General features: G+C 43.0%; 1 protein-coding gene across 2 annotated transcripts in view; it reads left to right on the plus strand.

Annotated features, from left to right (window-relative positions):
- The window catches only part of ASD1 (alpha-L-arabinofuranosidase 1), a 257,521-nt gene that overhangs the window by 93,708 nt on the left and 151,490 nt on the right, over positions 1–12,323 (plus strand). For both annotated transcript variants that reach the window (XM_089372189.1, XM_089372188.1), the window contains one exon: positions 604–658. In XM_089372189.1, the coding sequence (XP_089228315.1) occupies positions 604–658 (55 nt within the window). The remainder of the gene's footprint in view (positions 1–603; positions 659–12,323) is intronic.

The following is a 12,323-nucleotide window of genomic DNA, read 5'->3' on the forward strand; positions in this document are numbered from 1 at the left end:
ATGTTTGATGCTTGAATTATTAATCATTGATGTACAATGGATGCCATATCTATATTGATTTATATACAAATATGCATGTTTTCATATCTTCTACAACTAATTGGTATATCAGATGTTTTTTTTTGAATATATATATATATATAGAGAGAGAGAGAGAGAGATGCTTCGCTTCCAAAAAACATCCCCGCTTCATGCAGCATTGCTGAAGAATGAACTAGTTGCTTAGATAAGAGAGTTTGACTGAGCTCAAAAATTTATCCACTGTGATGCCTTCTAACAGAAAGTGACCCTGTTAGTTTGAAGAAGTGGCATATTGTCTAGGATTGGGTCCTTTCTCTTATGACCTATCTCGATCATTTAACTAAACTTTCTGTTTTGTTTCTTAAATTACAACAAAAAACTGGAAACAATAAAATGCAGAGGAAGATAGCTTGCAGATATCTATCAATTAACTTTTGTGTTGCTTGAAAGAATGGTGATGGAATTATTTTGATAAGCATAAATTATCCTTCTAATTTTCACATATTTGTTTATGCGTGTAGAGGATAGACTCTCAATGTATATATCCTGAGAGGAGTTATAACCTTGTTTTCCTGGGTGCAGGAGATAAATCATGCTGGAGCTGGTGGGTTGTGGGCAGAGCTTGTAAGCAATAGAGGTAGAATCCACAATATTATGCATGAATAAGAGATTTACCAATGTTGTTTAGGTGCAACACATGATATTCTAGCTGAGGGCATAATATGCTCAAGATTTGATACGAGTGAAGAATTTTATTTAGTAAACAATGGAATATTTTCATTATTATACAGTTACACACTGATAAGGAAAGATAAAACTGTGGGCCCTTTTAACCATGTACGAATGTCTCATATAAAGATACATAGCTGTCCTTCTCTTGCCAGACCTGCCAGAAATCATAAAAATATTCTAGTCATAAACAATCCTGAGCTTATATATGTGAAACAGTTCTTGACATTTTTTCCCCAAGAGTATTCAGATTAACATGATAACAGATATGTAGTCTCAAAATAGATGCTAAACTTTCTTCCCAAAGCTCTACAGATTAACATGATAAACAAATTTATAGTCTCAAAATAGATGCTAATCTTTGGTTCTGAGCTGGCTCTGCTGCTTCGATCCAGTTCCTTTGCCTGTCCCTAGTGCATTGGTCGATGCCATGGTTGGAGACTGTATTCGGTCATCAATTGCATATTAAGTGAAATGTTCTTAATGGATTGAAGGGAAGTATATATTCTGCAACACTCTGTTGAGGTCCCTCTCCTCCAAGATTTATTTCCTCAGAATCCTGCTGAATGGAGCCTTTGATGCTAACAAGAATCCCAATAACCAAATCCTGATTCCTGGTGTTCTCCTTTATCTACGATTGGAGAGCCTGGACCAGGATATATATTTTTTCTGCATTTTTTTCCAGGCACTTTTATTGTCTCCAACCACACCAGTTATGGCGTTTTGTCACACACATTTGGAAGACAGATCTGCATCTTTTGGGGTCATGGGGGTCTGGAGGAGAGAAGATCAAGGGGCCTTCAGAATCCAAGGGACTCTGCGATATGACATGCCCTCAGACTCCAGGAGACCTATTTGGGTTCCTCCCTCCCATTTCTTGCCAAGTGATTCACCTTCTCCCTCGCTATAGGTGAATCACAAGATCAGTGTTGATAATATTGGTATCAGCAAAATATCGGCTAGGGTCCAAAAAACATCTTATCGGCAATATCGGCAAGCATAAAAAATCGTTTATTTTTTCAGATTTTTTTAACATAGCCGATATTTTCAAAATATGACAATATTTTGCCAAAATTTTCAAAATATTGCGATATTTTGCTGATATTTTGAAAATATCGCGATATTTTCTCGGCGATATATCGTTTTGCCAAAAATATCGTGATATTTTCCAATATCGCCGATATTCTCAACACTGGACAAGATAGAAAGGCTCTGTGGTGGGTCTGTTAGTACAGATTTTTACCCCTTTGGAAAGTGGATTACTTGGTAGCTGTGGGATATGAAATCACATGCCAATTTTTCTCTGTTTGGGTTGGTGCATGCCAACCATGGGAGGGTGAGTATCTAGACTCACATGCACTGTTTTTCCTGCAACTCTGCAAATTGGCACAAAAAACAAGCATGCAATTGTTTTCTTTGACCAGCAAATTAGTGGCCAAAGAAGATATAAAATAACTTATGAAGAGAGTGGTGTACGTATCTCTAGCATTAACTTTTAAATGGAGAAATAAAAACAGAAAGAAAATTCTCTAAATGGAAGATTTTTAACCAAAGAAAAGGCTTACAACTTCTATAATATTGCAAAAGCAAACCATCAATATATCAACAAATCCAGAGAGACAAATTTAGATAAAAAACTGAGTTTTTTGCAAAAGCCAGGAGGCTGGTTGTGCCAAGAAGACTGTTACAGAAGTGATACAGTGATGTTTCTGCACAAGAGTATAGAAGCTAGAAGAGAGGAGGAGAGAGAGAAACTGAGAAAGAAAGAGTAATCTGCTGCTGTCAAAGAAGATACACCCTGAGCTAATAGTGATCACCTATATTTAATTATCTCTTCGTCCTATGCACATGGGTGATGTGGGGGTTGGTGGAGTGAAGTGAGGAAGGAATGGAGATAAGAGAGAGTAATGCACATGAGCAAGTAGAGGTGTTCATTAGTCAACTAGAGAGATATATGAGTGAAGTGAAAATACATGAGTGTTAAAGTGGAAAAGGACTAGAGTGAGGTGGAGAGAATCTAGGGGTGAAGTGAAGGATAAAGCCATGTACATGGGTGAAGATGGAGTGGATTTAGTCCAACTGGGGTCGAACTAGAGAGAGAGAGAGTTAGACTAAAGCAAATGGAGAAAAGGGAATGCATGCATTTGTTAACTTGAGAGAAAACCTCGTAGATTCCTCCCTACATGCACGTGACTTAGTTAACTCAAGAAGATGTGAAGTCAATCTTAGACCCATGCATGTGTCCTAGTAGTGTGTAGTTGACTCATTAAAGTGATTCAGTTAACTCATTGACACATCCAGTCCAACTCATATGACTCACCACCTCACTTTGGCTCATGCATGTGTCTAGATCTTCGTGCATGTTGTCACTAAAGGCTGCCATGTGTCACCCTTGTGTGGATACTGCTAAAAATAATAAATTGCTTGCATGTCCACACGATCATACTCATTGGACTCAATTTTTAGTGAAGAGTCTGAATACACCATTAGAATTGACATGCAAAACCTTCTAGAATGGAAGAAATATCATGCATGTCTATGGAACCACCCTCGTTGGACTCAATTTTTAGAGAGGAGTTCGAAGATATGACTGGATTTGACATGCAATTTGCGCTTAAATAGACCCATCTCGTATGTCGACCAAAAGTAACTCATTAGAATTGTAAGCTTGCAAGGATCTCAAATATACCATCACAACTGACATGCGAATCTCTAACCTGGAGCTGCCACAATAAGTACCATGCATGTAATTTAGAAAAGGCTCATTGGAATCCCGAGGTCATGAGGACTTTGAATATCTAATCAATACTACTGTGTAAACCTCCAAATTTTGTCTCCCCAAAGTAAGAAAAATACTAAAAATAATAACTATCTCCAATTTGACGAATATCTGTGCAAAATTTGTATCTAAACAAGCATAACATCACTGAATCAATATTGTAGGTGAACTCCCTGGGAACTAACTCTTGGCTCAAGTAATGTTGTATCCAAATATGTCTTTGAACGTCTAGCCTAATGAAATGCACTAGTATTTCAGCCTCTAGATTTGCAAGGGGGCAAATCTAGGAGTTAACAATGGTGAATTGTTGTAGCCGCTACAACCATCCTCCAAAATTTTTCCTTCGCTTCATTTTGGAGCCTCCCTACCGACTTTTCACAGCAGCTTGTATTGCTTCATCAAGTTCACAAACTTCAGTGTTTTGCTTGCACAAAGGCAGCCTATCTACCTACATTCCCCTCACATGCAGATCACCTGGACTTGGTTCAGCTGCAGGTTGAGCAGCGCCTCCAAGAAATTGCACAATTCTGGAGGGAAACCTGCCTCCCTCCAGAAATTGCGCAATCCTGACTGGCAGCCTGCTGGGCTCCAGAATTGCGCAATTCTAGTAGTCAACACTCAGAGTGAAAATTGCGCAATTTTCCCCAGCAGGGCTGCTCAAGCCAAAATTTGTGCAAATCTGGGTAGCAGTCAGTTGCTCTGCCCAGAAATTGTGCAAATCTCCTGGGTAGCCAGCCTATGTCCCAGCCAGAAATGTGCATTTCCTCCTAATAGTGGAGCAACCTCTTGCATGTGTAGTTGAGTTGACCGGTTCCCTCCGGGACTGAGCAAAACTGACTTGCATGCATGAGTTGCTTCTCCCAAGGTAGCATGCAAAGGCATCCCTTGACTTAGGGATCGATTTTTGGCATTTGGAGGTTACATGCAAGGATCATTTTAGAAATCTCCCACCAAGTGTTGCTTCCCCTAGATTTGTGGCATGTGCGTCACAACCTTGATGTTATCAAAACTCATCAACCGGATGCTGCAGATCTCATTCTTGACACCAACCTTGCAGCTCTGACATCCCACATCACATCTAGGAGTTGTCGGCACATTCAGCTCAACTGTTTTGGGGTAAGCCCGCTTTCCATGCCTTGTGTTGCATTTCTATCGTTTTTTGTGTTTTTGCTTGTATGAGTGCTGTTTGCTTTATTTCCAAAGTTGCTTTATTTCCAAAGGATCGCGCGAAGACAGAGAATGGAACAAAGAAGGGGTTGCATGTCTTGAAGCAGCAACTCAAGGAAGAACATGAAGCTGCACAGATAGACAAACGAGTTGCAACAGGAACAGGAACAACAGTGGGCGCAACATGCACTCATGGATGAAACTGCGCTCGTACAAGTTATGGATCTATCCCAGCAACTGGCACGACACAGACATGGTGAGCAGTGTTGTTGATCGCATGCAAGGGATTCATGTCATTGTGCGCACGCATGTGATCCAACCCGTTTAGCACACTCACCAAGGCGAAGACAAGAAGCAAGTCCAACTCGAGCTGAACATGTACTTCGGCAAGTTGATGCGCATGACCACCAGAACACACTTGAAAGTCAACATGAACACTATGCATCAGTGTGTTGCCGGTTCAACCGCAACCAAGAAGACCATGCGCATGCTAGCAGACGAATTGGATGCAGGAGTCGAATCAATGCACCAGTTGCAACGAAGGTGAGAGTTCACTTCAGCAAGATGTCACCATGGGGTGCATGCATACCATCACAGACGACCAATCTTGGCATCAACTCACCACCTTCGCCATCAGAAGCATGTCAAAGAGTTGGTTTCATCACAACAGACCAAGTGTCAGTGATGTCTTGCATGGCTCACTCAAGCTGTGTTGTCTCACATGAGTATATGTGCATTGTAATGTTGAGTCATGTCAAGTGTATGTCATGTGTCAATAGTTGGATGTAACAGTCATAGAGTAGGTGAAGAGTCATGAGGGTAGTTGAACTATCACAAAGTGGAATTTCAAGGGTCGCCCCACCCTTTGCTATAAATAGTCCCTCATAACTCATTGTAGGGGCCTTTGGTCAACCAAGCTTCTGATAAGACTATCTTGGAAAGAGCTTGGACAATATTGTAACATGGCTTGGCTTCTCCATTGCACGAAGCTAGTTCATCTCTTTGGAGGAGCAGGCGGATGTGGCTGTAACGTTCCACTGTTGAGGCTAGCAGGTTTACATGGATGTATTGTGTGATTGGAACTTACACTTCTTTATATAATAAGAGCCAACACTTTTTCATGCATATGTTGTTATTGTAGTTGGACAGTTCTGGTTGCTGTAGCAATGTATGTTGTTTAACTTATGTAGTTGTGTATGAACACTTTTGTATGCAATTATATGCATCTTGTTGCAGATGTGCTATTGTTTTAACCATCACTTTGGATTGCCAGACTGACCTGCTTTCCAGCTTGTGATGCATCTTCGCTCGTGTGTTCCCTTTCCAGCTGAGTACACTTACAGGTTGCCAAGGGGCGCACTCATCTCAACCCACTTGTGTTAGGAACCTCTCATGCACCTTCCTTGATTCACTGCAGTGGTCACACCCTTGTTACCAACAAAGTTATCTTACTTGCCTCTGTGCGACATCACGGTCAAGGAATTGCTTTACGACCCACTGCTAGGACTCCTACACCAAACGGTCTGAGGTCTAATTGGGACTTCTTATCGGGGAGATCCCATTGACATGTTGGCGGGTCCAACACTGTCAACATTTATGGCGCTAGAAGGAGGGCCAGATGACAAGCTGTGTCCTCTCATCCAGTTTTGAACCTTTACATACCTTTCATCGGTTCTTGCATTATTCTCCCTCTGCGACCTTTTTTGATTCCTGAGGATGTCTCCATCACGGGGGAGTTTTTCGATCTCTTGTCCACTTACACGTATGATGGTGAAGGCGAAGTGGCCTGGCTTGAGTACTTACATGACTTTCTTTCCATGCTTCATGAGGAAGATGGGTGTTCTGACGAACAAGCCAGCTTGCTGCTTGCACACACACTTCGCGAATCTCCACGTCGTTGGCTGCTTAGCCTACCAGCTGACAGCGTGCACTCACTTGAGCACTTCTGTGATCTTATTGAAGACACTTTCTATCATTTTGATCCAGACTATCTTGACCAAAACTGTTACAACAACGAAAGGCTCCGCATGAATCGGTTATTGATTTTTGGCAGCGCTTCCATGACTTGCAGTTTCAAGCTCCAAGGAGCCAGATGAAATTTGCCTATCTTTGGGACCGATTCGAGTATTGCCTTAAGAAATCTGCTCGTCCCAAGAAGAAGCTTGAGATCAAGCCTCGCTCAACATTCTTCACTGATGGAGTTGCACAATCTCATGTGGATGCGGTCACTGTCTCAAATGATTGTCCGCCTTCCCCTCATTCAACAGCTCCACCACTACCGAGTGATGTTGAGGATCATGCTCACACACTTGTTCATCTTTCACATCCTCCCAACATCACTTCACTTAATTTTCGCACAAATTTGGTTGTGAGTCCTTCGAGTTCTCATATGCATTCTGTTCTACGACCTCCGTCTTCGCACTCGGGTGTTCCTCCAGATGATACTGTCTTGTGTTCGTCCATTCCGAACTCTTCACTTGTTGTGAACGAGGAACAACCCATTGACGGAGTTAGTGTTGCACAACCAACATGTGCTGTCATTCATGAAGAGTATGAGTGGGAGCTTGAGCATCAACACTCGGCGAAGGAGGATTCCCTTCCGTCCGAGCCCCCTCTGTTCTTTCCTAACATCTTTGGTGAACCTTCCATCCATGATTTTGCATGTGTGTCTTCATCCACGGATGCACCCATTGTTGATCATTCGCAGAACTCACCAAATGATGGTCCATCATTCGACAACAGAGAGGATAAGTTATTCGTTGAAAATCCACTTGATATTTCATTTGTCTTTTTTGGAAACACAGAGGATGAGTTTGTTCGCTTTTCATCTACCCCTCTGTTTGATTCATCTGATCACGAGGATACTGATGAAATCATTGATTTTTTTGATTGTGGCGGTCGTGATCCATTTGTTTCCGTATTTTATTGTGATCATGAATCTATCACAGTTGATCTTTCGAAGCCACTGGTTTATGATGATCTATATGATGATGAAGTTGAAACGCCCAAGACTGTCGAGGCACCTTAGCCCGAGCTGATGGTTATGTCAGGCCCTCGCTCCCTTGGGGTTAGTCTCACTTCCGATCATGAAACTGTTCAATCACCTAAGGCTCCTCATCACTCATCTAAATGCATTGAAGATCCATCTCACACACAGACCATACTTCCTACACTCGAATGGCACGATCCCATTGCTCATGCGTTGGAGGAATCTTACATTGCAAGCACTTGTTCGTGACGCAAGTTATCTTCGTTTCTTTCGTTTGTTTGCATGTCTCAGTCAAGAGCGTGCTTATGCTCCAAAGTTGCATGCAGTGTCACAGAACACCATGACAAGTCCACAGATTGCTCGTCATGCACTTGCACTCATTTATGTCTTGTGGGTGCTGTCAAACACAAAGTGTGGTTGTCTTCATCGTTATATCTTTCTTGCTTGCTGGTTTGCATAATTGGGTTGCTCGCGGACCAAGTCTTCACCAACATGGGTCTACCAATGCGTCGGTGGCTGCATTGGAAATATCACTTCACGTGATCAGGCCCATGCACTGTTAGTGTAGGAGTAGTAGTGTTTGATTTTAGTCAGTTTGTTTGCGTGCTTGTTTGCTTATTCGCTTTGTTTGCTTGTTTGTCTGCTTGCCTATTTGCTTACTTTCTTTGCTTTCACTTTTGCTTCTGCTCTTGCTTTGCTTTGTTGTTTTTTAATTCACTTGTTTCGTTCATAGGTTAGTTTCACATGAAACCATGTATGACTCTTGAAACGAGATTGGTGAAGTACAAGAGGGCTTGTACAACTATCACTACTTGGTTATCTATCATCTTGCCTCTGTATGAAGAAATTTTTACTTTTAGTCTGTGATACATCGAAGGAAAATACGTACTATTCGAAGTGAAATTTGGTGAAAACACAACGCTTGCGCTAACTAGTGTCACCTTCTCTAGTCGGTTGTTTTTGGGTTAACCCTTGTCAGCGCAGTCTAGTAGAGTAAGGTGAGGGGGAAAACCTTAACAAGCACGTCAGAGGTATAATAAACTACTTTTTTGCAGGAACAACCTCTTATGCTCTCAATAAGTCGGGATCCCTCTTCTGCCTCTGGAATGAATAAGTGCTATGCACAGTTACGAAGATGAAAAGTGAAAAAAATGAAAAATTGAAAAAAGTTTGAAAAAATGAAAATAAATAAGGCGAAAGAAGAGAAAGGCTTCCTGCGCAGAGAGGTGATGCAAGTAACTCCTACGGGGTACTGATCAGGCTCGTTGGCAGCGGAGTCATGCTTGTGTTCTTATGTGACTCCGTCGGGGTACTGTCCAAGCCTGCTGGCAGCGGAGAAACACCAGAGATGAAACTAAGACTTTGACGACTATATTGCGTGTGCACCAATATACCCCTCAATCCTAATCGAAACAACTGTGTTGCCTTGGCTTGGAATGTGTGTTAATCGACCAAGAGTTTGGCAGATGCTACATCTTACAATCAAGCTAGTGTGAGACCAAGATGAGCTGAGAACTAAACAATACTTTTGGAGGTGTTAGACTTTCTTTTCATGAACAAAGTCCATTCAGAGAGTTGGAGTTCTACTAGTGTGTCGCCAAGTGTTGTCGCTGCTACAACCACCCTCCAAAATATTTCCTTAGCTTTGTTTTGGAGCCTCCCTATCAACTTTTCGCAGCAGCTTGTCTTGCTTCGCCAAGTTCACAAGCTTTAGTGTTTTGCTTGCTCAAAGGCAGCTTGTCGATGACAGGCTGCCTGCATTCCCCTCACATGCTGATCACTTGGACTTGGTCCAGCTGCAGGTTGAGCAACTCCCCCAAGAAATTGCGCAATTCTGGAGGGCAACCAGCCTCCCTCCAGAAATGGCGCAATCCTAACTGGCAGCCTACTAGGCTCCAGAATTGCGCAATTCTAGCAGTCAACACTCATAGTGAAAATTGCGCAATTTTGGAGGGCAACCAACCTTCCCTCCAGAAATTGCGCAATCTTGACTGGCAGCTTATTGGGCTTTAGAATTGCGCAATTCTGGCAGTCAACACTCGCAGTGAAAATTACGCAATCCTGACTGGCAGCTTATTGGACTTCAGAATTGCGCAATTCTGGCAGTCAACACTCGCAGTGAAAATTACGCAATTTTCTCTAGTAGGGTTGCTCAGCGCAGAATTTGCGCAAATTTGGGCAGCAGTTAGCTGCTTTGCCCAAAAATTGTGCAAATCTTCTGGGCAGCCAGCCCAACTCCCAGCCAGAAATGCGCATTTCCTCCCAGCAGTTGAGCAACCTCTTGCATGTGCAGTTGAGTTGATCGGTTCCCTTCGGGACCGAGCAAAACTGACCTGCATGCATGAGGTGCTTCTCCCAAGGCAACATGCAAAGGCATCCCTTGACTCAGGGATCGATTTTTGGCATTTGGAGGTTACATGCAAGGATCATTTCAAAAACCTCCCACCAAGTGTCGCTTCCCCTATATTTGTGGCATGTGCGTTACAACCTCAATGTTATCAAAACTCATCAACCGGACGCTGCAGAGCTCATTCCTCACATCAACCTTGCAGCTCTGACATCCCTCATCACATCTAGGAGTTGTTGGCACATTCAGCTCAACCATTTTGGAGTAAGCCCGCTTTCCATGCCTTGTGTCGCATTTGTCTTTTTTGTGTTTTTGCTTGTATGAGTACTGTTTTCTTGATTTCTTTGAATGCTCGCTGTCGTTTACATGTATACTAGCTTTTCCTAGCACTGTTTCAGTTTTCGTTGACATCTCACTGCTGTCACATGCATGACACTGTTTTTCACAAACGGTTGCCAATTCGGCGACTCGCCTCACCCACATGCATGTTGTTCCGTTTTCTGAATCTGTCGTTCACCATTTGCGTGCATGATCATTCGCTTATGCTTACACTCATTATCACTATGCATACACTCACATTTGCATTCAGTTGCTTGTCGGCGAGTCTGGGCAACCTTGGCCAAGACTCTGCCTTCACTGAGACACATTGCACAATCCGAGGAAGGAAGACTCAACCTTCCTCTCTAGAAATGCGCATTTCTGCCCAGTGACTGTCTTCCAAGATTGTTTTGCGCATTTCTAAGGGACAATGATTGCTGGCCCAGAAAATTATGCAATGCAGTCACTGAGCCTGCAGCCATTACCAGTTGAGATTGTGCATTGCGCAATTCCAGCAGTCAACAGCCAGACTAGACTGTGCATTGCGCAGTTCCAACAGTCAATCAGTCTCCCAACAACGCAGAGTGTGCCTTACGCAGCCTTGGTAGTCAGTCTCCCGACCGAAATTACACAACCTTCATGATCAGTCGCACAGGTATGTTGCAAGTTAGTTCTTAAGTTCATTTTGGTTTTCGATTGACAGATTGCTTGCCATGAGTGTTGCCATGTCTCCAGGTATAGCAGGTGTTCATCTGCCTCTCAACAGTGCAGGTATAATGGTTTCCAAGAGAGCAAAATCGAGGACACCGTTCAAAGCACACTTGGAGATGCAGTCGATCAAATGTCTATGAGCTTGCCTACTCACGAAGATATCAAGTTGTTCGTAGACGAGGACATCAAGATATGACAGCAGCAACATCACAACGAGCAACATCATGAACAACAGCTGAAGGCAGCATACTGAATGCAACGACTGCAACGAATGCAAGAAGAAGGTTGTTGACAATATAGAGGCGAAACAAAGTTGCGAGCTCAAGTAGATCCATAGATGATGAAAGCAACTTTGGACACTCAGGCTATGAGGTGACGGCGTGACATGAAGAACGCTAGAAGACAGAGAATGGAACAAAGAAGGGGTTGCATGTCCTGAAGCAGCAACTCAAGGAAGAACATGAAGTTGCACAGACAGACGAATGAGTTGCAATAAGAACAAGAACAACAGTGGGCGCAACATGCACTCACGGAGGAAACGATGCTCGTACAAGTTCTGGATCTATCCCAGCAACTGGCACGAAGCTGACATGGTGAGCAGTGTTGTTGATTGCATGCAAGGGATTCATGTCATTGTGCGCATGCATGCGATCCAACCCATTTAGCACACTCACCAAGGCGAAGACAAGAAGCAAGTCCAACTGGAGCTGAACATGTACTTCGGCAAGTTGATGCACATGACCACCAGCACACACTTGAAGATCAACACGAACACTATGCATCAGTGTGTTGTCGGTTCAGCCGCACCCAAGAAGACCATGCGCATGCTAGCATACGAGTTGGATGAAGGAGCTGAATCAATGCACCGGTTGCAACAGAGGCGAGAGTTTGCTTCAGCAAGATGTCACCATGGGGTGCATGCATACCATCATGGACGACCAAGCTTGGCATCAACTCACCATCTTCACCATCACAAGCATGTCAAAGAGTTGGTCTCATCATAATGGACCAAGTGTCAGTGATATCTTGCATGGCTCGCTCAAGCCGTGTTGTCTCACATGAGTGCATGTGCATTGTAATGTAACATCATGTCAAGTGTAAGTCAAGTGTCAATAGTTGGAGTTAATAGTCATAGAGTAGGTGAAGAGTCATGAGGGTAGTTGAATTGTCACAAAGGGGAATGTCAAGGGTCACTCCACTCTTTGCTGTAAATATTCCCTCATAATTCATTGTAGGGGTTTTTGGTCAGCGAAGCTTCTGAT

Source organism: Pinus tabuliformis, chromosome 8 (assembly GCF_031772625.1).
Source record: "Pinus tabuliformis cultivar Carrire ecotype Pingquan chromosome 8, CPIR1, whole genome shotgun sequence".
NCBI lineage: Eukaryota > Viridiplantae > Streptophyta > Pinopsida > Pinales > Pinaceae > Pinus > Pinus tabuliformis.